Here is a 27913-nt window from a genome sequence, read left to right on the forward strand (position 1 = left end):
TCCTGTTATAAAACAGTAGGAATAAACCTAGTGTAGAAATCCGAAGTTAGATAAATCCTTTGGCAGCATGTTCAGTTACAATCAGGCCTTAAAAATAAATATGATAATGTATAGAAGTTTGAAGAGGAAAAACAGTTCCTATTAACACCAAAACCCTCTAAATACACTATTTTAATAATTAAATTATTTTACACTATCTACAAGTTGCATATCACAGAATTCAGAATAAGAGATGACAATCACAAATCTGGCTTTTATATAAAATTTCAGGCTTTAACAGTATGCATATATGTAGTTGTGTAGAAAATCTCAGACAAATGAGTATATACATTATTTATATTCATAAAATAATTAAAACTAATCAAATCACATCTGTCTAGCCATCTCCGCTTAGGATACTCAATATTTCTGCTGGATCAAAGTTTTGAATCCAATAAAAATACCTACCTTTATCTCATTTACTAATAAACATGGAAAAATCTATATAAATGACAGCAAGGTCTAGTTTGATTATAAACCAGTTTGGAACGAAATAAACTCTTACAAAAAATCTCAAAACAATAAGAATTTTGAACAGCAGCATTGAAATTAATTATTCCTCTTAACACAAGGAAAAAGTTATTGGAATACTTCAGTATTGCAACGTGTTACTCGTACTAAACTACTTCAGAGGGAAGGATACAAAAAATTAAAGTCATTTCAAAAGGAAAGATAATCGATTCTTTCTAACTGCACAGATTTAAATAATGATTTAAAGAGCAGGTACTGAATCCCTTATTCCATAAGCACGAGGCTGCAATCGAATAAAGTCACGATACTAAGTAATTAAATAAAATGCAAAAGCAATGGAGGTGGCACTGAGTGAACGGTGGTTTTTATTACTCAGCAACAGTCTACAATCTGACAGTTCTCATTTGGTAGAAAAATTATACACCAAACATACTTATTTAGACATTTTTGGAGTTTCAGACATTTAACAAGATGTTTTATCAGTGATTTGCTTTCATTATTTTCCCAATCTAAAGATTATTACTCATCGTAAAATTGTTAAAATATGTATAAATACGACTATGCTAAACTGAGTAGGTAAACAGGAGAACTACGTGATTTTTTCAGAGGCTGAAACCATAAAAGAAAAAACATTCCTGAAAGGTAACTCAGCTCAACTGTTCCTCCTTAAAGGAAAAAAAAAGAACCTACCCATTAAAAAGTGCATCAGGGAAGAAATTCTTAAGATTTCTTGTCTTAGCCACCAAATGCTTCACTTCCACAGTCCCAAGACAATTCCTTTTCTAAGGACGTCTGATATTTTCAATATGCAGCCGTTCCTTGTATTAAATGAGGAGCACACTCACAGAGCACGCGTAGTCTGCCTATACGCGGGCTGTTAAATACACCTTTCCCAACTGGTTTAAGAGTTTCCCTCTGTAACCAGTGTTTATTTAGACATGTAAATGGCAGCAGCAAAAGGAAATCCTAGAGAGGCAAGAACCCCCTGGTCCCATAAAGATGATTCCTGTTCCACTTGCCTCCCCAATGGAAATGGAACAAAGGTGGATTCTCAGTCTTAAGCTTCAAACATTCTTGAGCCCCTCCTTTACCATACAGAACTACAGTTCTCCTTCACTTCTACATACAACAGAAAAAGGAAAAGAAAATACATTCTGTACAAGACCCTGGCTCAGCACCTCATATCCGGAGTACCCACAGTCTGCTGGGAGCATCCCTTGCATGTACCACCTCTGCCAAAAGCAAGTTCAAGCAACCCCCCGCAATTTCTTTCACGAGAAACACATCAGAGTTCTCTGTAGTTTCCCAAAATCTAATAGGCAGCACTGCAAAAACATCATTCCTCATACTTCTGTAGGTACATGGTCCTCTCCGTCACAGTATCAAATCATTTTCTCCTCCAGCTCTCATCTGATTAACTCGTGCAGCTGTTCCAATTATCTAGTGCACACCGTGTCATAAAGCTCACGACAGCAGCACAGAGAGAAGGAGGTGTCTAAATCAGCAGAGATTTTCTGAAGCTACTTGGATAGAAAGATTACAGTGAGACACCAGAAGAGACAATGCGTAATGAGAGCAACGCATACCGCTGAGTATGCGTCCTCAAGTTTCCAGAAACACATTAAAAAAATTATTTCTGGCCAATCTTTTTACTTATTTTCAGACTCACAAACGGCGTTTCTTGAAACCACTGAACTAAGGGCTCAAAGTAATCTGAAATTATTTTAAACCGTTACCTAATCTAGTTCAAACTACCTTTAAGCAAACGATTAACGACCGGTTCTGATGTGTATTTTTACTCAGCATCACCCTAATGCACTAAGTTGGGTTACTTAAAAAGGAAAATGCATTTTGATATCTGTGACAGGTATTAATAAAAAATCATTAGCTTCAGCAAACTGTATTCGTTATTTTAGAAATATGAGCCTGGTTTGTTTTTAAAGGAGGGGCTGTTGGTGGTAGGTTGTTTGTTGCTGCAGAACGGAATGAGCAGGAACTGCCATGGGATAAGCTGGTCCTTGGGGCAAACTGGACGCGTTGTTCTGGTAGGCTGACATATCCACCGATACTCCCATCTGCTGCTGGCTGTAGGCAGCTGTGCTGGCAGCTGATGGAAGACCAGCATTCTGGTTCACGTACGTCTGGTTCAGCACAGAATCTGGTCCTGGGCTGTAACGAAACAAACCAAACCAAGTCTAACTCTGACAAGTTCACTGACAATTTCTCTGATAAGCAGATTTGCAAGTGAGAATTTTGCCTAGCCCAAAAGCAATCTGTGTACCTTCGGAGTGGTTAAACAGCATTACGCGTCACTGTAAATACCTCATGGAGATACAGCCTCTAGGCAAAGCAGTAAAATTACCATCAGGAATAGGGTGACGTAAGAGTTTGCCGAAATGATACCTTAAATAGGCAGCTTGAGCAGGCTGAGTTGCTCCGGAAGAATTTATATTTTGAGGCAGAGACCTCAGCTGCCCCATCTGATCAGGTCCTAGGCCATAACCTGGGGAAATGGTGACTTGGTGAACACCTTGGATCATGTAGTTTCCACTAGGTGGCTGTACAGGATATGACTGTTAATTAAAAAAAAAAAGCATACCTTTTATTTTCAATTAAGCAGCAGCAAATGTGGCACAGAACACAATTACAATAAACAAATACATCAGGATTCCAAGGCTCAATGAACGTCAATTTTCCAGCAACGTTCTAAAACCAACACACGCAACTTAGCTCCTAACACATGACTTGTGAATAGGCATCCTTTATTGCCATCAGCAGGCACCTTTTTCAAAAATGCCCTGCTAACAAGGTCTGTCCTTACTGTCTGGACGATCCTTTTGTATCACGTACAAGACCTTTGCCCCTCCCAGAAGCCTTGTTTCTTTTTCTGTAATCTCCCTTGACTTTACCATGTTCAGTCCTCACACGTTTTGATGCACAAACACGGTTGAGTGGGATGAGCACCATACAAAATTTGTTATTTAATACATTCTGGGAATAAAAACAGAGGAATATTCTAAGACTATAGCATAAGAGGAAACAAAAAAAACTTTAGTTTCTGGCATCTCTGATTTAAGATAACGCAAGTTCTCACTCAAAATTCAGATAGAGCAGGTGGTATAACATGCTTATGGAAGTCTGTACTGCTCATTGCTTTTGGACTTGGGATAGTATAGGGACACTGAAGGAACGGACAGTTTTGTGTCAAGTAACTGTGCTGGGCCCAGCACGAGTAGCATTATCTCACATTTTCACTGCTGGAAGCATGTATCTTGAAAGAAATAGTAAACTCCTGTTGCCTTTTGGCTCATGTTACTTCTTAACCTCCAAATATACTGAATTTTTCATCATTACCAGAAGTTAAGGACATAGAATTACTTTAACTGACAGATTTTCAGATCTAGCAGTTGCTATGGCAACTATTCTTTATTCTTTTCCCACTGAACAATTGGCATTAAAGTAAAATTCACTTGAAGTAAAAACACTCATTCTATGCTTTCTTTAAAAAAGGATCTTTAAAATCCCTCTCCCCTCTATTTTTGTTTTCTTAGGACACCAATATGGCACACAAGAGATACTGTAAATCAGTTTTGAGCAACTACACCCACTAATACAATACCTTTTTTTTCCCCCCTTGGAAAAAAAGAGCTAAAACCAGATGAAGGTTTCTATACTTAGCAAAAAGTGCACTGGGCTCATGATTAATGCACGAATATTCAAGTTCACTCACATCCCTGCTATTAGATAAGAAGGTAACATTTTACTTTAAGACTGAGAACATGACTCATCGCAAGAATATCCACCAAGCTGCTGAAACACACAATTCTCACTAGGAAAAAAAATCACAGAAAGAATCTTAAGTATTTTCAATAAATCATCTTTATGTTAAAGTGAGCAAAATTAACATCTATAGCTTACTGTATGAGCAGGCAACTGCAAATTAAAGTACTCTGTTCTAGTGTATAAGTGATATTTTATTCTAAAGGCTATAGAAAGTCACCAGGCAATGTCAGATTGTTCGTAGGCTAGCAAGAAAGCCTACGCTTCATTTTTGGTGTCATCTTTTTAAATGGAAATCTATATTAGGAAAGTCTCTATTTCCAGAAGAGGGTACTGACCTGCACTGAAACACCAGAAGATGTAGGTGGGTATTGTGCGGGATGGTGGAGTTTTGAGTAGGCTGAATACATCGGCGTTTCATTCATCAGTTTGTTATAGAGCTCCAAAGCTTCCAGAACTTTCACATTCAATTCAGATAATTCTGAATGTTTTCTGTTTCAGAACAAACGTATGCAAAACACTAAGTTGCTCTAACATCTAGTGTTAGATGGTAAAGAAGGAAAGTACTTCATTAAACAGGTTTGAGCATGCATGAAAAAAAATCTTGGAAGATAGATGGCTGATTTCTTGCACATCTATATCATAAAATGGTCAGAATCCACTCCGTTCCTTCTAGCAGTGAAGGAGAGCCAAAGTGGTGAACCACCATCCTTCCCTAGCTGTAATAAAGCAGGCAACTCCACGACGTTAATCGATTTTTCCTTTCACCATTAAATATCCCTGGGTCTGAGGGGAAAGGGGTAATGATGCTGTTGAACAGATTTTCCTGTCGTGGAGGGCAGTGAGCATCAGAATGAGGATGTCAAGTTCCAGACAGACAGAACAGCCCACAATCAAGTGCTAATACAAAATACACCAAGTAACTTATGCAGTATGCTTAGGAGAACAGCAACAAAACCTGAAGTACAGAAGTCCTGGTGTGGGTAGTAAATGTTAAAAAGTAAAAGCAGAATGGTCTAATTTTTTCTTGCAAGATTTTCTACCTTGGGAGATGAAGGAGAAAATTAAAATAAAAAATTAATACAATTTGAAGTATCAGTAAATCACACAGAAGCTACATTCTGACTCACCTATCTATCTCTTCTAGTTTTTCGTCTATCATTGGACCCATTTGTTGGCAAATATCTGTAACGACAAAAGAGTCAAAGTAGTTAACGTACTTCACAACTGAATTTTAAATCCGGCCAAAATATACTTTAAGTACACTAAGCATACAAAATTGGACAGTGTCCCTAGTTATCAGGCGTGTCCAATTCCTCCAAACCAGAGAAGAAAAACACTCTGGTTATTCTGCTTTGTCATCCTCTCTTCACTTTCCCTCCACAAACAGAAGACTACTGATGAAAACTACAGAAAATTTTGCATTTCTGCTTCCACCTCCAAGGTTTATGGGGTTCTCACCTTTTACTGGAATACTGCCTATGAATCTATCTAGGCCTCCTGTACTGAAGATATTCCCTTATTTTCCACTTTTTCCATTCTAGAAAACTTTTTTTCCCCCCCCAAAGTACACTCAATTGTTCTTGCACACCTTGAACTACCCAGCTCTTAAGTGAGCTGAACTTCCCCTCCCCTCTTAGCAAGCAGTACTTTGGAAAAATTTTGACCTACAATTAATTGCTTATTTCATGTAGAGTTTTGATAGGTAGGTATTTCTTGCAAAAATCAGGCAGAGTATACTAGCTAGATGCTAAGCAAATTGCTCTGTTAAACAGGGATTTAGCTTGAAAACTGTTAGAAAACAGAGTTATACTTATATCCCCATGCCCCCTTTGTGAAATAAATTATTCTACAGCACACTGACAGTAGATACCCTGGTTTCTCTGAGCTTAACATAAATACAAAAGAATTACCAGCTTAATCGACGGAAAAGAATTGTGAGAAGAAATACAAGAATTAGCAAACTTAGTGCTCAAAGTACCTTCTGAGTCTAGAAGGTCTGGAGAATCAAGCTTTAGATCTGTAGGATCTATACTCTGAAGTACCTGCAGTGTTTTATCCATCTTGTCCTGAAAGGTGGAAGATAAGGTCAACAAAAGCTATTTCTGAAGCATGGCAGAGACTGTTTTAATTTTAGAATTAAAAAAGGTCTTTACATAAAAAAAAAGTTCTCTTAACTGGCAGCATCAAAACAATGTCTTAATCACTTAAAAATATCAGTACTTTTGTACATTGAAAGTGACTGCATACCTCGTCTATATATACAGGCTCAGGTTCTGCTTTCTTAATTTCTTCTGTAGTATCCTCAGGAACACAATTTTTATCCACAGTTGCTGCAAGAACAAACAGTAGTTTCTTTCCTGTGGCTGCGTTACTATGTTAACTTAAAGTACACATTTTAATTGCTTAGCATCAAATCTTTAAATGAGATAGAAATTTGAGTAAGTACATCAAGCAGTGATGCACCTAGCTGCTGGAGAAGTATTACGTTACTCTCTAGGAATTACGGCAAAATGAACTGAACTACTGCAACAGGGAGAAGGTAACAACTTACAATCAAAATGTATCGTTAAAGTGAGCTACAGCAGTGGTATATGCTTGCTTGCTTGAAATAACGTCAGGATTTCTCCCTCAATTCTTTTCTTGGGCTGATTTCAGGAAATTATTTTGCTGATGGGCTAATTAGTACTTCCACCATAAGGCTGCCTTTCTAAAAATAATGTGTCAGCTTTTTAGCAGCTAACTTACCCGCCTCAGGTTCAACATTTAAGTCAGAAGTCACAAAATTAGACGGAAACAATCCCACTCCTCTATGATTTTCACCTTTCCACCAATTGGCGTCGCTGGGGAAATAAAGCCGTGTTACAAAACCCTGAACATCAACTCTGAGCATCAGCAACATTCTGCGCTTTTGACTGAAAACCTGTGATATCTGAGACACTATTTCCCTAGGTGCCCAGTAACAGAGGTAAAGGAGAATGTCTGTACAGATTAGCAGCCCAGCAGCAAAGCCAAAAGCAGGAGCTGGGGAGGAGAAAGGGCGGGCTCGGGGAAGTAAAACCATTTAGCAGCAATCACTGCAAGCTTAAAGCGCAACTCCTCAGTTCTTCAGAGTGATTAGATAGCCCATTATAGCTTCACCTAGAAGTTTACAAGAAGTACACACGTGGGGACTAACATTAGAAATATAATTAATCTGTCACAGCCTGTTAAATTAGAGCAGCGTTAGTAGGTTCTGCTTCTTAGCTATCATTGGAGCAACAGCGACAAGAGTGACAATAACTACCTGAAGCACTTTTCTTCAGTTTTATTCCTAGCAAACGTGACGCTTGACAGCCAGAGATTCAACAATTTCTGGTATCAGCTAGAGTTCGGTACTGCAATGTGCATAACTATTCTTATGACGTTATAACCATTAACATTTTAAAAGCTACAAATTGGACCTCCACCACAGAACGGTTATCTAATGAAATACACAGAGGTTCCCTCTGCACCAAAACCGCCCTGAGGTCACAAACGGCAGCGATAACTGGGCCAGTGGCATGCAGTCAGTTCGGCTGGGCAGAGGCTACTTTCTCCTTGCCACTGGTATTTTATTTATTTATTTATTTATTTTTATTATATAAAGCAGCAAGCCGAGCTTAACCAGGATGCTGTCCATCAGAATCACAGCATGCTGCTTCTCCATTGAACCTCAGCAGGCAAAGCAAGACAGCTGCACAGGAAAACTTCAGAGAGAAAAGGCAGCTTCCTTTGATTACAGCCACAGAAAGGCTCCAGCAGCACCACAGTGTTGCAGTGGCGGGGGAGGTTCTTTTAAAGAAATGGCCAATCCCTGGAGAAATATATGAACTGGGGAAGGAGGGCAAGGATGGCCTCAGAGAAATGTTAGATATAATTTTTTCAAGGGTTAAAACAATTTGGGGTACGGAACAAATAGCAGAAGACAAAGGGATTTGGGGAAGGCCAGGGTGACAATACATGTGCTTGTGGAAAAGAAAGCCCTGGGGGGAAAAAACTGCTAACGACAAAACAGTTGTGGAATAAAGGCACCTTCATCTGAGCATGTTATACCTGTCATCCAAAACAAAAATAATTTCTCCACTTTTAAAGGTGAGCTCATTGTCCTCGACAGCTTCAAAGTCATAGAGAGCTCGCACCTTCCTTGAGTTCTGACTGGTTTGCTGAATTTCTGCAGATGGGTACAAGGATTTGGTTTCCATTTGTTGCTGTTTCTGCTCTTGCAATGACAATTCAATAGCTACAGTTAGGAGAGGAAAATAAAACAGGTAAGTCTGTATATTTTATCCCTGTATACAAAGGCAGTTTGCTTTCCTAATCAAAAGAAATATTTTAATAATATAAACACGGTCTTTATGTTTAATATTTTTTTCTCCAAACTATGAGCCATTTATTACATTTCAACAGCTTTACTCTGCCCTACAACAGAACGAAAAGGTAAGACATTAAAATGTTTCATAACTTGCGCATGATTAACATAAACTTCAATTCCCAACCTGCTGTGCCCTCGCGTTCAGTTCTTGCAGCAGAAGAGGGTACAGCTTATTTCTATGCATTTTAACAAAACGCTCCAGAGCACAAGCCTAACCCAAGGCTGTGACTAGTAATTTACCTTTAGCTATATCTTCATCTTCTTTGTTTTTACTTAATGATGAACCATTCTTAGCAGCATTTGTGGTAGCCTGCAAATGTGTTAACAATAGAGTAAGTTCATGGTACAAAGGAAGAAGAAAGCTCTATAATTATATACTTAAAAAATTAGTAATAAGCTGTTCCTGATTAGTTGCCTTATCAGAAGGTTTCATTACCGACCCAAGATGATGATCTAGATGAAAAAATTTACTGTTGTCCGGAATCTCATCCATGTTTTATTTTGTTTTCAGCAGCGAACAAAGTAAAATAAATAATGAGATCTCGTTTATTAAAAGATGTCATTTAAATACTTACTCATTATCATTATTTAAATGAGTTCTGTTTAAATGACTACTCTTTTTGCCTTTGCCCTCCATACCTCCCCTCAAAAGGGAAGGAAAGCTCTTTGGAGTCCTACATTTGTGAAGACCCAAGTTATTAAGCTGCAGCTGGACTTGCTAAAAAGTGGGATTTTTCTCCGTGTCACGCCAGAAGACACCCTCAATCTCTGTTGTTGGGAGTGTGGAAACAAAAAGCGAACGTTAGGAGCTGCTGACTTGACTAACTGAGTCTCCACAACAGCACAGAGAAATCATTCCTAGAGTTTTCACTCCAACACGGAAGTCATGCTGCAGGAATGAAGAACCTAGTTTCAGACACTGCGGTTATCAATGGTCCTAGAAAACAATTCTGTACAAGTATACCAGAAACTAACAAACCTCAGTGTTACTGTTTGCAGTGAAGTGTGCGAAGTAAAGACAAAGATATAACTTCATATGTATTAGTAGGAAAGAAAGCACAACTGGTTGCAGCTCTCTTTATCTTCCATGTTTCTACCGTATGTTTTAATGCTCATCCTAGATTCAGAAGTGAAAACGTCTTTGCAGAGAAAGGAAAGATTGTAAAAGTATTAAAAACAACTCTGTTTAATACAGAGAAAAGTAAACTTCACGTAAGGAAAACTCAACAGAAGTGACAGTTCTGATTTTCAGGATTGATCTTCGCCTAACTCACACTGAACATAATATTTAGAAGCATCGATAATAAAGCGCAGAAAATAAGAAAACCTGTCACCATATCTGGCAGCTAGATGATCAGGCACAATACACCAGCAGAAGGAAAACACAGAGAGCAAGTGAGGTTAGGGACTGGAGCACCCACCACTGCAGAGCCAGGACAACTCCTGACACGGACAGAAAACTGAAACAGGAAATGGGGATTTAGAAAAGGAAAGCACAGCACAGAACAGATCATCTTCAAAGATGTCTCAGTTCCAGATACTGCCCTTTGTTTCATGAGGCTCTGTGAAGAAAAAAAAAAGATGTGTGCTCCAAGTGAGCAATTAGAACCATGAAACACCAAGTACGAAGTGTGGGTGTAGGATTGCTTAGAGTTAAGGCAGCGACAGCTCGACAGAGCTCTAAAAAAGTGATCTGAAGAAAGACAGATCTAAAACGAAACAACTCATGAGGACATCATGAAATAGCTATTAGTCTGTTCTTATTTTTCTTTGGAAGGCAAGGAAATAAAAAAAGCAGAATGAAATAACCTCGGTATCGGGAGGCAACCAAACCAGAACAAGGATCCTACTCTCCTCTGACCAAAAGCACCTAAGATCTCTTGCGGACAGCTTTTCATTTTGTTCACTGCCAGAGGGCTAACAGGAGCAGAAGTACTGAGTATTCCTAACCAGCTTTTACCTGTGATCCAGCGGCAGGAAAAGTTACACCTTCTTCCTTTAAAGATTTAATTGTTGCGGATATTAAGCTGCACTGTGGGTCCTTCTGAAATTCTTCTGACCACTCCACCATTAGACCTTTCAGCTTCTCAGATACTTTTGGATGAGCCTAGAAGACAAAATTGCACAGAAAGGTATAATTCCACCTCAAAGTGAGCAGAAAGAGTTGTAAAACTTTGTTACCAAAGCCTTTTTTTTTTTTATAAATACCCTAATAATCAATTCATTGCATTCAATAAGACACTAAGAAAATTTTGAGAACAGAACCTAGCATACATGACCTTTTATACATTGATTCAGATATTACAGACAGCGTGTTTAGCCTCTGGAGCATCCTCCTTCAACCCTTACAGCAATCCTCTGAGGCAAATTCTCTTGCACAGCCAAAACTTGGAATTTACAGGCAGTTCACCTACACATACTGCTGTAGTTTTAGTGGAGTCAATTTTAAGTGGTTAAGGAAAAAGACTGACAAACTTTTCAATTTTTCAAATGTTAGCCATGCTTCCACCTCAATAGTTTGGAGATTCAGGCTGCCTACCTCTATGCCTTTCTCTGTCCTCTACCCTCATCTAAATGATTTAGAGCTACTCTAAATCCAGGCAGGACCACTGATTTTGTGCAACACTGCAAATTTTACCTGCTAACAACCTCATGCCAAGAGATAAACCACCTGAGAAAAGCGAGTCAGACTCACGCATCACCCTACTACATGGCTAAAGGACACACTTCTGAGCATACCTCAGAAGCACACCTTAAACTTGAGCTGCTGTTAATCTTCTAATAGCCTTAGAAAAAACATTGGAGCAAAAAGAGCAACACTTCCTAACAGCAGCTAACGTACGTGATTGTCATGCCAATGTTACAAGGGTAAAACGTGGACTAAGCATTTCAGACTCCATCCGCTTTCTGGTTTTCCTTCCAATTAACAAAAAGATTACCATCTGAACCCAAAGCATCCAAACTAACACCAGGATACCTGCTGGTGAGTGAGGGTTCTGGGGCTGGTGGGCTCACCTCTACCTGCCTCAGCCTGCCTTGTACAGATGAAAGCGTGGGACTGCACAAACGCGGTGCGCGGCCACGATTTCCCATTTGAGCGTCCTTCAGACCACAACGCAAGCCTGTGGCTCGCCCACAAACACGCTGAACAGTAAGAACATTGACGAGTTTGGGCTCAAGCATGCATTTAGTTGAAATAAACCATGTAACCCAGTAGGTTCATTATCAGCACAAAGGTATTTGTTACACTTGTCTGAACTAATTTTCTTTCAGAGAAAAGGAGGAAGCACAATTTTACAGGCCCTCTGAGGATTCTTTCTCCAAATGGGCAAGGGACAGGGGAAAACACAAGTACTTCCCAACAACAAAATAATTTATGCTCCAGTAGGCGATTCTTCAGTGGGATTAGAGGTTTGTTTTTACATCCACAAGTACTGTCATGCCATGAAGGTCAATGTTCTATTTCAGAATGGACCATGGCTAATGAGAATAAAGTGGAGGACTTCAAGACCTATTTTTCCACAGAAAGCAAGAAACAGAAGAGCCATGAACTCATTTTGCTTCCCAGCGATTTTATTAGTTTCCTTAATTGCTTTGCTCAACCTCTGATGATTCCAGGCCTCCCATATATTTGAAGACTATCTTCTTTAGTCATTTCTGTCTCCAACTGGAGCAGTAATTATGGTAAAGCAGGTTCTGCTTACTCAGTTCTTTACATCTAGATTTAGATCCCATCAGCTGCTTGACCCCAACCATTTAGGTCTTCCTTTCTTGGTTAACTCCTCATCCAGTGTTCTGAGAATCTCTAGAAACTAAAGTTGTCTGAAGCCTTCCTCCTTTTCCTTGTAAAAATGCAATTTAACTTTCTCACTGTTTTCCTTTTGCACTTTAGCTTATGAATTTCATTAAAGCCAAATAAAAACTCTTTTCAGGGAAAGCTGCCTTCACTACTATCAAATTAATTTGGCTTAGGAAGAGTCACAGATTATAATTAAAATTGCCCGTGTAATTTTGTTACAATTTGGGGCAGGTAGTAAATGAAAATACACAAATTTCAGGGATAAGACAAACAGCCAGCAGTATCTGCAACTGCACCAAAACTAGAAAATTTTATTAGCTAGCATATTAACGAGAGCATTACTTTTGCCAGTTCTTTGCTACGATGAGAGAAAGCAAAGAAATCACCAAAATAATTCTCCCCCCCAAAGTTATAAAATAATTACCTTGTTTATTATACCTCGAGCTTCACTAGCAAAATCACGAGAACACACTTCTAAGTGAAATATTTTTCCACAGTTTGATACACAGGCTCCTAAAAGCTGGCAACAGAAATACAATGGTGAAGATGTATGACAACAATAATCCAAAATAAAAGCATGCACAGAAAAAGTTCACCCTTTGTTCAGCACGCACTCTCCCACTACTAGTGCAGATGCACAGAAAGGTATTAATTATCAGTACGCACTTCATAGCGCCATAACCTAAGGGAATGGAAAGGTTTTGGAAAACAGGGACAGTTTACTCACTGTAAGCGCTTGCAAAGCCACATGGGGAACTTTATGATTTACTCTCTTCATGATGGCTTTAAGGCAATCCTTTGCTCTACAAAAGGAACACAAAGTATTAGCGATAGATGTGACTGACCTAATTTGCAGAATGAATGAAACCAGCTACTCGAGTTTGGTAAGCAAACAAAACCGTCTCTATTTTAAGAAATGTAAATGGAACCTAACCTAAACTTTTCCCAGAGCAAGCCTGAAAAAAATATTTAACTACTTCCTTGTTCTTAAACGTGCTGAATTGGAGCAGACTCCATTTTTATGCTGGCATTTTGTATTAGTTTCCATAGTACTGCTGACAGGTCACAAAGAGAGCATTTGCTACTACGTTGACAAAATAGATTTGAAATCGACAATGAAAGAAATGTCTTTTCATTTATAAAAAGATAACTCTGCAGCAGCAGTGACTGAATGGCTATTTAATTGGCTCCTGGAAAGGCTCTTTATAGATTTAATTTTAAAAACATTCACAGCTTGTTAGCTCTTGGATCCCATTTTCAAGACACTTGAACGTTAACACAAAGGAAACTTAAGTTTTTACAATCCCTTTTTCCCCAGAAGGAGAGGATTTAAAATAGTCCCCTCTACAGATGTTTTCTAGCATTAAAGATTTTTAAAAAGGACTCAAAGAATATTCTACACTTTTTTCCCTTGAGGACTGAAGATTCCCAGATTGAACAGATTCACCATTCTTCCCTGTGGGACAGGACATAATTATTACTTTATTACTTATTATTACTTATTATTACATAATAATTAATACAAAAAGAACTTTCTCAGTGTAGTACCTTTAAATATTACAAATAAATGATAAAAAATTAAGATCACTTGAGAATTCAAGTATGTACCAGCTCAAGTTGACTACAAAATTTGAAACATTTTATTGCTCAAAAAGATTACCTTAAAAATGAGCAGATACTTTTGACAATTGTAAGATCATTGAATTACCACTTACGTTTCTGTATCACCACTTAGGCTAAACTGATCCAAATCAAGGTGGGCATTGACCTCAGTTTTTTCCCCTTTTCTCCTATATCAGTCCCATCCTTTCTAATCAACAAACAGATAAATTCCTCATCATAAATAGCAAACTGTCCTAACTAGATTTTTTTTCCAAAGAAACTAGTTCACCGTTTCCTACTGACATAGCTCCTTCTCAAGAAGAATGCAAGATCATTAAATATAAATAACTTGGTCTACTGTGCAAAACCTCATAACATTGGGATGCATTCAACGTCTCCCAATTGCTCTACTGGAAATCTGGTTGGAATATTTCTTTTAAAGAATTTTAAAGCCAACTGCACACGTCTGTAGAGCTTACAGAAGCATCAGATCAGTAGCATTTCCTGCATGTCTGACTACAATGAGCATTTTGAGATGTGTTTCTTCTGAAACAGTATTCCTCTTCGCAGGAAGATGAAGTTACACGTCGTGATGCTGAGACACAGCTTACCCATTAGGAGTACTGCCAACTTTGTCACATATATCCATAATAAGACCCCAGTCCTCGCTGGTGTTATATTCGTTTGTAGCCTTTTCTGCAAAGAAAACCAAGACTGATTAAGCATAAAAATACCCTATTAAATTCAGACTCTAGTGAGCAAATACCTTCACAGCCATACAAAAAAGGGATCTCCCCATATAAAATGCTGAGAGGCAGCGTCTTCCAGAGGGCTAACTCCTCCTGTTTTATGAAGCATTCTGCATGTATTTTCATATGGGAAGACCAGCACGGGACTAACAGATGCATTAAGTGTTTTAAAGATCCAAAAAGTGAAACAACTTTAAGTGTAATGCTGTAAATAATGAAAAACCTGCTTCTGTACACTTTGCTTGCTTACTCCAAGTTTAGGCCATAACCCTAAGTTAGAGTTTACCCAAGGCCTTCCAATCTTTGCATTCAGGATACATTTCACACGGAAATTAAATTTTCCTTGTGAAATATATCATAATTTATATAATATATAATATATATTATGATTTATATATATATATATATATATATATATATATGAATGATATATTATATATATCATATATAATTTCCTTTTTATTTCCAAGGAGAATAAATAAATTCTTTCAGACCTCTAAGGGAGAACCACCTCCTCCTTCAATAAACTTCTTACAACACTCCTCTACTAGATTTTTTCAAGAAATCTGAACGTCACAAGTGTAGAGAAATGAAAGCGACACGGAAGGATTACTGAAGGTCCCGAAAGCGGCCAACAAAAACCCGAACTGCTTTATGTAAAGAACGGATCCCTACTTAACACTCTCAGCGTTCCATTCGATGTTAGCAGACAAGGGGTAATGGCATTTATTTGTGCCTCCCCTTTGACTTTTTGCTACAACCACGTTATTTTAATGCCACGTAAATATGACAGCTCTATTAAAACAACTCATAAGAGCAATATTTTATGCATTACATCTGCCATCTTACGATTTGATTTTAACACGCCACTTTAGTATTTTGACTAAGCTCAAAGGTAAGAGCTTTCAGATTTTTACGCCACGTGGTAATTCCATCAGAACGCACTCCATAAACGATCCTGGCGATATCATAATTACTACTTTTACAGCATTCCGAGTAAGAGAAGTCACTAAGTCCCTTAGTGACTGAGCACTTTAAAGGCTATTTAGCAGATTAAAGCAGCACAAAGGGTCACTAACTATTAACACGATGGCGCTCTGCGACAGCTGCTGGTCCAAAACGACACGGCCTGCTGACAGCAGTACTACCCCGAACAAATGCATTTTCGGGTGTGCAGCTAAGCATCTTCTCTGATAACCAGCTCCGCCGCTCAGTTCTGCGGCCAGGAGCTGCAACAAACACCCCCTGGCAGCAGGGCGGCCTCCACAAAGAAAACTCGAGCGCAGCGGAGCCCCCAGAACCTTCCATTACAGATGTAAAAGCAGACCAAGGAGGGGGAATGGAAGCTGGCAATTTTGGCCACACGTTATCTTCACGGGTTGGAATTACTCTTCAAGGGAAGCAAATGCTGCTTGAAAGCATGTTCCTACAGCACAAAGCTCCTTAAAATACTTCCCCAGAAAAGACGTAAGTGTTGGATTTTCTTTTAAGTGCATCAATATCTTTAGGACACTAAAACTAAACTAAGTGCTTGTTCTTGAAAACAAAGGAGGGCCTGCAATTCTGAACTGCCTAACATGCCATTTGTTTTTAAAAAAGCAAAACAAAGAACCCGTGTATGCAGGGCATTGCCTGGGTATGTGAACTGCAAGTACTGAACCAGCACAAAGGAGACACCGGGAACAGCATAATGCAACGCTCGCTGCACACAGCTTCAGCCTGCTGTTTGCTGTGAAGGCCCACCAGCTGAAGTTGCGTTTTTAAAAGCATCACCCTGCACGCCTCCATCCCCGGGGTGCAAATCCTGCCATCGGAACCTGCCAGCCAAATTAATCCGTCTCATCCAGCGACAGCAGCAGCAGCTGTGCCCACAAAACCAGCACCAATGCCTACGCAACAGGCCGGGCACATCCCGCTGCCTTGTGGCACCCCCAGCTGAAAGCTGTTTCTGCTCTGAACCCCCAAGCGTCCGCTACAGACACCTCTTTGTCCACGAGCAAAAAGACAACGGTGAACACCAAGAGGCGGCGGCAGGTCAAGAGAAAGGCATGGAAGCTGAGAAAACACAAGGTTGTGTTTCACGCCCGAGTCTTTGGAGCCTCAAAACACCACAGACAGCAGCGACCAGCTCTGCACCTTGTTTTTTCCAGTCCCAGCAATGCCCCCTGACTCGGGAGGATGCAAACTCACCTGAGACACAGGAGCGCTTTGATACAGGCGGGCACAGCTAGCAAAGCAAGCCTGCAGACGGGCACCGCCACGTGTCTGAGAGGTACCAAAACCCCAAACGCAGGCCGCTACACTTCCCTCTTCCTACGCTCCCTTCTCTTTCCCTCCACCGCACTCCTTTTAAAATGGAAAAGGAATCAAATAAGGTAACTAACTTCTGGAGAGGTTCTTTAAAAAGAACTTAATCGCATCCATAAAATGCGCCTAAGGTGCTTTGACAGACACACCTGTTGGGTTTGCAAAAGCCACCTCTTCTGAGACAGCGCAGCAAAGAACTGGGCTGAAATAGACGCGTGGGCACGGACAGGTAGGACACGCAGAGCGCTTCGGCTGCTTACACGCAGTCAGAGTGCAAGCCTGCAAGCTGCGGGCGCGGCGTAAACACTTCTCGCGTGTACTTGTGAGCACACAGCTGCGTGCCAAACGCAGGTCCCTCCTGCCGGACCCACGCACGCCGTTCCACGGGCAGACGCGGTCCCGCTGGCAGCGAGGAGGCTGCCCTACAGCAATCTCGTGCAGCTTCTGACGTTTCCTTCCTTGCCAGCGTGACGGATTAACAGCGTCTGCCTTCTTGCTTAACACGAGCTCCAGCCGAAGAATCATCTTGAAGAGTAACTACTCTGCAGATGCCGAGATGGGGACCTTGATCAGAGGAAACGGACGTGGGAAGACGCCTTTTCCAAGGTTCCTTCAGTGCTAAGAGAATACAAACCTGAAAAACCTAACAGCCTGTGCTCCGTAGCTCTCCAGCCGATGAAGGAACACCAGGCTTGAGCTTAGTTTTACAGGAGCGCTGGTAAAAGTACAATCTGTTTATTTGCGTTGCTGCTTGGAATATTTTCAGAAAAATGAAAAACTGCAACACAATTAATCACTTCGAACTGGATCGGTTCCCCGATCCGATCTGATCTGCCACGCAGCTGCAGGAAAAACCGCGCCAATGCAAGAGAGGAGAGCGCGAAGATGAGCAGCTGGGGAGGGGAGGGGACGGGAGCCCTTCGCTGGTACCGCTGCCAAGGGAAGGACTGCTCGTCAAGGTGCTGCCTTGGAACACGGCCTGCGGCTCTCGTAGGAAAGACGGTAACGCCTCACCAACGCCCTGCTGCCGCGCACCGTGCCAGGGCCCTCCCGGTGCCCAGGGCACCCGGACGGGGAGCTGACCGTCCCGCCTTCCAGCCTCATCACACCGGCTCTCCTCCCCTTTATTCCCCAAGCAGGGGACAGGTAACGCACAAAAACAAGGGTCCAGCACGGGGACCCATCAGGAAAAGTCCCTGCCGGGGGAAGCAGCGTGCCGCTGGCGCCTACCCGGGGCACTTCTCACCGTTCCGCAGACCTCTTGCTGGTGAATTTAGCTGGAGCTCCGCGTCCCGCTGCACGCACAGCGCCTCGCGCCGACGGGGAAATCGGCAACGCTGGCCGCTGACAGCTCGCCCTCGCTGCTGCCCGGCGCGCAGCCTTCGAACGTGTGCGGTGTTTTGTTATTCTGTCCTGAGCTCCCTCGAGCAAAGCTTGCCGGCAATGCCAAACAACGCGTCAGCTAAGAAAATAAGTACTCAAACGCAACGATTTTTTTCCCCCCGCGTCAATTTTTACACTAGAAACAGAGAAAACCAAGCAGTCACACGGGGACTTGGCGCACGGAGCCTTCCAGCTTGATGTGACATTAGTTAAAGCCTGATCACTGAAACGACAACCTTCTAGAGGCTGATTTGCCTCCAAAACAGACGTGAAATAAAAAATTGTAGGCGCAGTCAATCTTGTATTTGGAGTTTGACGTAGCACCACTCTAAGTTTGTAAAAACAGAGCCAGTCTAACAAAAGTGAAAGGTTAAAAACCGGAGGCCCGCTCCCGACTGCTGGCTTTCAGAAGAGAAAGCAGAACCACACAAATTTCTGGAAACCCAAAACATAATCCTACACCTTTGCATGCCTTTGCATACCCAAACCAGAGAAGAGGCAAAGAAGTCGTCTAGCTTTGACGTAATGAGCGATTATGAAGATGATCCCTGTGCTCATGAGACTTGCACTTCCAGTAACGCTGCACGGTCCACTTGGTCCTCGCTGCACGGCAGCCCTGCTTGTAACGACCCGGGTAATTAACTGAATGGCCCTGGGTAATTAGCTGCTCAACCCCCCGGGAGGAGTGGGGGAACCCCTCGGGCTGAAAATGCCCCTCAGGACCACCGCGCCCCACTGCTGCCCCGTCCCCTGGGGCCCCAGCTCTGCCCCGGGCAGCCCTGCCCCGTGCCTGCCTGCCCTCCGCCTGGCCAGATTCTTCCCCAACACCCCACCTAAGGCTCCCCTGGCACCGCACCACGCTTCTCCCCTCCCTCACGTCCCCTTGCAAAGAGCTGGACTGGCCAAAGGGAGCACTGAGAGACCTTTTTGCAGGGAAAACCCAGTCCAGTGAGCAGGCTTCCCGGGATACTTTTCCTCAAAAAGCTGCCCTGACATTTTGTTTCGAGTCAACTGGCCAACGGCCCGAAAAGTAAACAACTCCCAACGTCGGTCTGAGAGCTACAAAACCCTGCAGGTTCTCCATAATCACGTCTTGCACCAAACAAACAAACATGGAGTTGCAGATTCAGAGGCCAGGAAGCTGAGTCACTCAAACAAAGGTAAAGTCTGAGGGCTTGAGAAGATTTAAAGAAGTGAAAGAGAGAAAGATCCAAGCACCAACGACACCAAAACCCGCAACCAGCTTGTCCTCAAACATCTGCAAGGCCTTACACCAAGCGCTGAAGCAAGAATTATCACTGCGAAATGAAAGGGGAGGTGACGAGTTCTAGCAGAAGGCAGGTGGTGTTCCCGGGAGGACACCTTCCCAGGGGTTAATTCAAGCACCAGCTGCTCCTCAGACGCAGAGAGGTATTTCAGAGGAAGCCACGTGCGAGTTATTCGCCACAGTTCCTGGCTCGCTCCACACCGTGAGGAAGGCGAGCTGGGATGTACAGCACTCCCAGGGCGGGGAGCGTTTACTTCCTGAGTGCCTCGAGAATCGCTCGGGAAAGCAACGCTGCAAACCCTGGCTGACACTGACCGCGGGAGGAAGGGTCACAAGGACGCCAGCGGAAAGCTGGGAGGTGTCTCCAGTGAGAGGGAGGACCAGAGCATCGTGTAAGGAGAAACGTAAAGCAATCAGGGCTGGATTAGACAGCCACAGGTGACAGTTAGCAGGACAGAACACAAACTCAGAGTCAATTACAGATCCTCCCAGAAGCACGAGCTCGGCGGCTGGAAACGAGAGGAGAACGACAAGCACACGCAGTTCTGGCACAGGAGGACACGGGCCGCCAAGGGAAAGCGGCACAAAGAGGCAGGTACAGCACCACAACCAAACGCCCCAGGCAAACGCTCCAGCAAAGGCCAAGGAAACAAAATCACCAAGTCACCAGCAACCCGTGACCCCGCGGGCAGGCCTGGGAGTCATTCAAGCTACACAAAGACTTCCTGCTCCCTTGGTCGTGCTCGCAATCCCACGACAGCAGGCTAGCTGCTCGCCAGCTGAGGCGGCGCAGACTTGTCCTCTGCTGGAGGAAGAGCTGCTTGAGAGACGAAGGCTATGAGACAGCAAGGGTTGTGCTGGAGAACAGCACGTGCGAACGAACGACCTACAAAGAGCATGAGGCAGGAAATGAAATCGCTTCTAACCCTGTAAAGAACTCAGGCACTGGGCTCGCCTCTTAACAAGAGAAACAGCTGAAGGAAAGCAAACTCCTCTGAAACCGTCCCAGAGGTTAACCCCGCGGGACCGCAGCTACAGGCGAGGCAGCAGCCAGGAGCTGAGACTGCAGGCAGCCCTGCCGAAAAGCAGGCGCGCACGTTTCGGACCATGAAAACAAAACCAGCTGTGGCAGAGCGAGGGAGCGCTTATCTACGCTTTCCAAAGGTGCCCTGAGAAAACCGCAGCACGAAACGTATGGGCTGAGGAGATAGCTGCATCGACCCGACTTGTCGCTGTCCCCAGCAGCGGGGCCCTGCTCTTCCCTGGGACCTTTTCAGGGGAGCCCTGCCCCTCGCTTTCACCAGCGCTTTGCAGCCCTTGACGATTTTAAACTGCTGAATTTCCAAACTCATCTCCTTCACAGGTGATCCAACGCGTCGGCCAAACAGCTCTGTGAAATAAGTTTTGTGCCAAAGCGCGCGAGTTAAAGCGGCTCAGTGGGGAATTCAAACGATCTGGGTGGAGGAGAACACGGGAGAGGAGCTCTCCTTCCCTGCGGCACCAGGACGTCGGCTGGGCTCACCTACGTGCTTGGTACGTACCTTATTTCTTAAGCAAAAAGAAGAAAAAACAGTAACATAAAAGAGTTAAATTCTGACAGAAGCAGTGTGTGCAAGCAGTTATGCCTGGTAGGTATACAGCAAAGTTTAAGAAAGCACAAGCGCACAGACTGCCACCCTTGCAACTCTACCGAAAATATACTGCTATAAAAATATAGCATATAAAAGAATACTCCTGAAGCATTTGGGTTTGGCAACGAACGCTGCACGCAGCTGCGACAGTCCCAGGCCAAAAACCTTCACTCGCGCAGGTCGAGGTGAAAGCTAACCCCGGACACCCGCGGGAACTCCGCAAGGCATCCCAAACAACCCCACTGCGCTCGTTGCAATCGCGGCTCGACGCTGCAGTCCCACAGGGGCTCGGGGGCGGAAGGCAGGCAGGGTACTCGGTGCCCAAACTGCGAAGGCTCCCTGGGATCACGGCGGGCTTGTGGCGAGCAAGAGAGGGGCGCTGAGGGGCGCTGCCCCCGGCCCTTCCCACCTGTACGCACCGCGGCCTTGCCAAAAACCCCGCGAACGCACAATTCCTCTTAGCCTACAGCCGCAGCCTGACAGAAGGCGCACACCTGACCCTCGCAGGTAGCTTTTTAATTTCCTTCTTCGGCGCCCTAAGCCAAAACTGGCGCTTTTTTTTTGTTTTTTGTTTTTTTTTTTTGAGAAAACCAGGCGACAACCCGCAGCTGAGGCGAGGGAGCAGCGGCCGGGGCAGGCGCGCCCAGCGGGGCTGAGGCAGCGCCCTCGGCCTGCCCGCGGCCACCTCAGCCCGGCCCGGCCCGGCACGGCCCGGGCCCCGCCGCCAGGCCTCGCTCCGCCGCGGGGCTGCGGCCGCGCGTCCCCCGCCTCCCCCTCACCCTCCCGGACGCTCTCTCACCCACGTCCTGCTCGAAGGGGTTGGCGGCGAACAGCGGCATGGCGGCGGCAGCGCCCCCCGGCCCCCGGCCCCCGGCCCGGCCCCGCTCCTCCGCCGCCAGCACCGGGCAGCGCCCGCCCCGCCGCAAGGCCCCCGCGGCCGCCCGCGCCGCGCCTGAGGGCGGCACTGCGGCAGCGGGCAGGCGTTCGCCGGGGCAGCCCGGCGGCACGGGGGCCTCGCGGCGGCGCAGTGCGGAGGGCACGCCCCTCGAGCCACAGGCCACGCCCCCCGTCCCATAGGCCACGCCCTCGACCCGCGGGCCACGCCCCCTCTATCAACGGGCCGCGCCCCCCCGTGCTGGTGTGACGTCACGGGCGGGCGCCATCTTGTGGCGGTGCGGGGCCGGGCGGTGTCGCTGCCCCGCCGCCATGTTGGCCGCCCCCCCGGGGCACGGTTACCGGGCCCTAACTTATCCCCTCCGCTGCGGGGTGCGCGGTTAAAGCTCCCGTAAAAGCACAAAGGCCAAAGCTGAGGGGCTCGAAGTGCGGCACGGGGCCTGGCCGGGCGGCCTCTGAGGCCCCCCAGAGCCCCCTGGTGTTGCGCCCCGTGAGGGGCTCACCCACGGGGAGCACCCCCTGGCGTGACTGTGAGGGAGTAAGTAACGATTACATACTGTAATTTAAAGGAATTGTGAGGGAATAATTAAAGGTTATACACCAGGAACCGAGTTTCACCTGAAGAACATACCAGAGTATACCCATATCCCTCCAGGAGGGGAGGCAGCGCCGGCACCTCAGCACGCTGTGTGTCAGCAGCGCCTGTCCCCAGGCCCTGAGCTCCTGCGGCCGCGCGGTGTCCCCGAGCAGCGGCCCCGGGGCGGGCCGAGCCGAGCCGGGCCGGGCCGAGCCGTGCCAGGCCGCCGGCAGGCTGCAGGGGGCGCCGCCGGCTCGCTGCGGCGGGGCTGAGGTGAGCCGGCGGAGGCGGTGGTGGCAGGGCGGCGCGGGGCGCAATGCCCCTCCCTCCGCCTCAAGTTCAGTAATTAAATCGAAACTTGGGATTTCAGTCAGTGAATCGGGCTTGGGTGTCTTCCCCATTTCCTAAAATACCACAGTGTTGTTTCTGTCACCTTGACGTGGAATCAAATGAAATGCTTCGCGTACGTTCACTCCATTTATTATCTGGTCGTGGTGGGACGCAGCATCTGAGAGCTGTCACGCTTCCAGAGGTGAAGGATGGGGAAGGACCACCGGTGCTGAGCCCCTCACCTTCCAGCAGCTGTGCACAGTCCAGAAGCATCTACGGAACTCCTGCTCTAGGTGACAGCACAACCAAAGCCACAGGACATTTCCCGATGGCCCTTAGTAAACCCAAATTCCTCGGTAAATAATTAAATCCGCAGTAATAACAAGACATGGGAGGAGAAAAGAAAAAAAAAATAGGGCTCTGCCAATTATTTGAGTCCTGCAGGAACAAGCTGTTCATTAAGAATAACTCCTACGAAGCCCTACCGAGGAGGACAGAAAAACAACTATAAAAAAAAGTTACTTCTGAACTCGTTTCTCCGGACCAAATCTGGCAGTCTGCTCCCCCCGAGCAGCGAGCAGGCCGTGCCCCCGCGCTGGCTGCTGTGCCGTCACGAGGACCACCTGCAGGCTCTGGTGCCTGTATCAGCGACGGATCGGCTTCTGCTCGCTCTGTGCTGCCCTGTCACACATCAAAGGGGCCCACTCTGAGCTTCCCACGTCACTTTTATAACAATGTGTTGTCATAATATTTAATTTCAAGCCTTAACTTTTATAACAGATGTGTTGAAGGACAATTAATATTGTCCAAAATGTTTGCTTTTAAAGAACTTGGGTAGCACTTAGGGAGCTTTTCCCTACTGCCTAAAAGCCCAGAAGTGAGTTGCTAAGACTTTGAGCTTTGTTTTGCAACTGACTGGGCTCTCTGTATTTCCCCAGCTGCCCCCTAGTTTACTTGCCAGTTTTTGTGGTTTACTGAAATATTTTTTCCTCTTTTTCTAATGGTCTCTCTCCCTTGGTGCTCTGTGTAGGAGTCATGCAGACAGAGAAACTGATTAAGCAGAGAAATGCTGAAAATAATTCTGCTAAAGCATTTCAAGATGTCCACGCGAAGACTCTCCCCCCCAGCCCTTCTGATTTTTCTGTTAGGTGAGGCTTGTGATGAGGGAAGCTGGAGAGCAGCACGCTCTTTCAAGTGTTAGTATTCTGCATTTTTACTGCTTTCTGCTCAACAGATGAGCAGACCTCGTATCCTTCGTGCCCTTGCATGCGAAAAGATACTGCTTGAAACAAGTATGGAAAAGCTGGAGCGTTTTTATAGTGACTTTTACTTTATACACAGCCTGATGCCACTTAAATGCAACATGCCCTCACTGTTTAAAGACTTTGATTCATTATTGTTAATTTTTTTTGGCTTTTGTTATACAGATTAAGCATTCAAGTTTCCTCATGCAAGCATTTAAGACGCCTTTTTATGCATGGTTATTGCAATACACTTGGAATCAAGCTGATATTAACTGAAATAGATTATTTTTTTCCCAATTAAAAGTTTTATTTCCTTGTACCTGTTGTTTCACAGCGTTATTTATCTTTCTTATATTAGCCACCATGGAGAAGACGGAGGGGGAGAGGTTAGGGGGCCAGTATGGATGCATCCCACTTCTCCCCAGTTCTTCCATGCCCAGCGCCCGCCCAGCACCTCGATGCAGCAGTCACCTCCCAGCCACCGCCCTGACAAAGGCACCACCAGGGCAGAATGCGGCCGCGATGCATCCCCGACTGCTTCACAAGCCAAATTTCGGGTCAGATGCTTCCTCTGACGAGCCCCCGAGTTCAGTGTCCTTTCAGTGCACGCATTCGCGCTCTGAACGGGAAGCGCCGGCACGCTGCTTCGCATCTCGCTGTCCGGTGGCAGCTCGCGCCCAGACAGTGTGTAAGCAGGACCGGGGGCAGAGCTGGACCTGTCTGCAGCTCTGGTAACAAAGGGGTTGCATTCGGCGTGCTGGGACTCCTAGGAACCCTTCTGAGGCTGGCTTGTGCTTTTCAGAGCGGCGAGTGCAAATGCAGAGCTCGGTGCTGGGCAACAAGGCTGCGCGTTATTTTGGGGTGCTCATCCCAACTCCAGACTGAGCATCTGGACACACTTTCCGTGCCTTCAAGCACATAATCAGCAAGGCAGCACAGAGCACACAGATGTACATTTTTAATTATTTCTGAGCTCCTACACCCGCCTTTATGGATGCTGAAGTAGGAGAGAAAACAGCAGCGCGGCCCGGCAGTCGCTGTGTCAGACAGACACGGTCACACACGTTTAATGTATGCTCAGCAACCAGCTGATCGCACAGGACAAAACGTATCCGGTTGGTGCTGCGAGTCTTGTTCCACTTCTTCAGCAAAAAAACAAAACAAATCAAAACAGACCCGTGTCAGAGAGAGACTCGGGAGTTCATGAGACAGGGACTGGGACAAAGGAGCCAGCCCGACAAAATGAACCCCCACGTGCAGCGAGCAACACAAGTCTGCTGATTCGAGCTGTGCATTTTCCAGGATTTACCCCAAGCTGCAGGTTCTCTGGCAGCCAGGGGTCCTGGCGGAGAGGGAAGTGGCTTTTTTGCTGTTGCGGGTACACGCAGGAGGATCCTGTGGTACCCGTAAGAGCAGAGGCCCGCCCAGATGTGCCACCAGGATGCTCCTGGCTCACCCGTCAGGATCAGCGACGTCGCACTGATGCAGTCTGCAGTTAACTCTGCCTCGAAGAAAATCGCCTGAATTTCCCTTAAAAGTGTGTCTCGGAGAAAACGTTTCCTTCAGTTTCCCGGCCCTGCATTTTTTGTACTTCAAACCTGCCACGGGAGGACTGAAAGGAAATTCTCCAAACTGTCGGAAATGTCCTCTCCTGGCAAACTGGGCCAGATCTGCCCCTGGTTGCACACCTGTTCGACAAGTAGGATAGGCTAGGATAGGCCCTGCGTGGCTGTCTTGTGGCTAAATTCATGTTTATAAACTACTCTGAGATCCTCAAATGAAAAAAGGTTTATGAGCAGAAAATAATGAGTAATTTGCCAGTTTCTAACCTCATAAATGGATGATTTTAAATTGGAAGAGGCACCGCAGGGGCATGATCACACAGGCGGGCTGGGAACAGCATTTCCCTCCGCCGTCCTGGGAGCTCCAGCTGCATAATTCCCTCCATCGCTGCAAACCCAGCTAGCATTTCACAACGAATTGAAAAAAAGCCATTCTGAATTTATTTTATAATTTTTAAAAATGGAAAGCTCGTTTGTTTTCAGCCAGCCTCGTACTTCTTTTGTTTCTCTTTTCGTGCCGCATTCACACGGCTTGCGAGCAAAGCCGCCCGGAAACATTAACTGGAGCAGGGGAACCAATTCCGCTCAGTTTGAGCCGGTTCCTTTATTCCACACGAATTACGGCCAGCGGGTTTGCCCTGGGGCTGCTGGCTGAAGCAGCCGGTTCAGCCCCAGTGGAGCGTGGCGGAGGCAACGTCCCGCATGCACGGGAATGCTCGTGCAGGTAGCAGGAGCCCGGTGCCTGGGGCATGCACAGAGGACGGGGAGCTGCCCTGTGAGCCCCTTCTCCCTGCCACAGAGCTTGTGCCGTCTGATACTTTCCTACAGGACAGCAAAACTGCAGCTTAATCGGGTTAGCGAATCGTGCTAAGAGCCGCCATAATGTTTCCTGTTCAACACTGGGGCTGGTGCTGGGCGCTCGGTGCGGGGCAGAGGTGGGACAGGCGCTGGTGGCCCACGGCAGGGGACGGCCGAGGGGGGAGAAGCGCAAAAGAGAGCTTGGTGCCGGCCGCCGGCCGTCCCGGAGCAGCAGCCAGCACTGACACCCCATTAGGACACGGACCAAAAGCGCAAATCTGCTGGTTTGGCCACCGGTGACTTACATTTTTCTAAAGAAAATGCTTCTGGCATTTGTAAAAAAAAAAAAAAAAAAAAAAAAAAGAAGAAAAGAAAGGCACCGCGCCAAGGGTCTGGGGGAGCTGCTTGACTTATGTAGGGCTGCCGCTGCCCGTCTTGTTTGTGTCGTCAGAAAAGGCTGCAGCTCTCACATTGCTCACGGCAGCAGCTGAGCCGCGAGGCTTCCTGCTCCGCGCTCCTAATTTTGCTTTAAATGCAGAAGAAGGAGACGGTGAGAAGCCTAAAGCTTCCCATCCCCAAATGGCTGACTGGCTACAGCCCCATGCGGGGTCACAGGGAGCCCAGCGGCGTGCTGACCCACGGCGAGTGTCACCCGCTCTGGCCATACCGAGCCCCGAGTCCTCCTCCAGCTGCCGGCACCAAACTGGACGGTTTTTAAAAGCATTTTGTCACCTATTGCCCCACCAAATGCTGGATGGTTCATCCCAACGCCTTTCCTTGCATCCCTCGTTCTCTTTCTCAGAGCCTACAGGGAGGAGGGGGACCTGGGGACGTCCCTGCCCATGACAGGGGTGGGCTCTGAGGCCCCTCCAGCCCAAACCCCGCGGCGGGGCTGTGGTCCACGTTGAAGCCCAATCTGCCAGAACGCAGACGAATGATCCTAATGAGCAAACACACGTCTGAGTCAAAATATTATGTCACAGGAGATCCCGTGGTGATGGAAACGACCTTATTTCATTGCTGCCCCAGAAACAGACCTGCTCGATACTCTCCGTGGGCCGCAGCAAGGGCTTGGCCAGCCCCGGGG

The 27913-nt window shown here is 45.7% G+C and overlaps 1 protein-coding gene across 2 annotated transcripts; it reads right to left on the reverse strand.

Annotated features, from left to right (window-relative positions):
• Positions 1-852: 852 nt before the first annotated feature.
• On the reverse strand, positions 853-22339 carry STAM2 (signal transducing adaptor molecule 2). 2 transcript variants are annotated; one of them, XM_035566087.2, is made up of 14 exons: positions 22221-22339; positions 14696-14780; positions 13210-13285; positions 12907-13002; positions 10644-10790; positions 8924-8993; positions 8365-8551; positions 7039-7133; positions 6541-6623; positions 6272-6359; positions 5421-5475; positions 4629-4782; positions 2914-3083; positions 853-2679 (listed from the first exon to the last, which is right to left on the reverse strand). In XM_035566087.2, the coding sequence occupies exons 1-14, from the start codon at positions 22258-22260 to the stop codon at positions 2448-2450; spliced, it is 1578 nt and encodes a 525-aa protein (XP_035421980.1). In that variant the 5' UTR covers positions 22261-22339; the 3' UTR covers positions 853-2447. The 2 variants fall into 2 exon arrangements, with proteins under 2 accessions (XP_035421980.1, XP_035421983.1); XM_035566090.2 differs by having other exon boundaries at positions 22225-22259.
• Positions 22340-27913: the final 5574 nt, after the last annotated feature.

This window comes from Cygnus atratus, chromosome 6 (assembly GCF_013377495.2).
Source record: "Cygnus atratus isolate AKBS03 ecotype Queensland, Australia chromosome 6, CAtr_DNAZoo_HiC_assembly, whole genome shotgun sequence".
Taxonomy (NCBI): domain Eukaryota; kingdom Metazoa; phylum Chordata; class Aves; order Anseriformes; family Anatidae; genus Cygnus; species Cygnus atratus.

Excerpts from the sequence above, each read along its gene's own strand:
- STAM2 (XM_035566087.2), bottom strand. The coding sequence starts at position 22,260 with ATGCCGCTGTTCGCCGCCAACCCCTTCGAGCAGGACGTGG. Across the intron at positions 13,003-13,209 it reads TGGCTTTGCAAGCGCTTACA|CTTTTAGGAGCCTGTGTATC; the intron begins GTGAGTAAACTG and ends TTCTGTTGCCAG. Across the intron at positions 6,624-7,038 it reads AAATGTTGAACCTGAGGCGG|CAACTGTGGATAAAAATTGT; the intron begins GTAAGTTAGCTG and ends TTGTTCTTGCAG.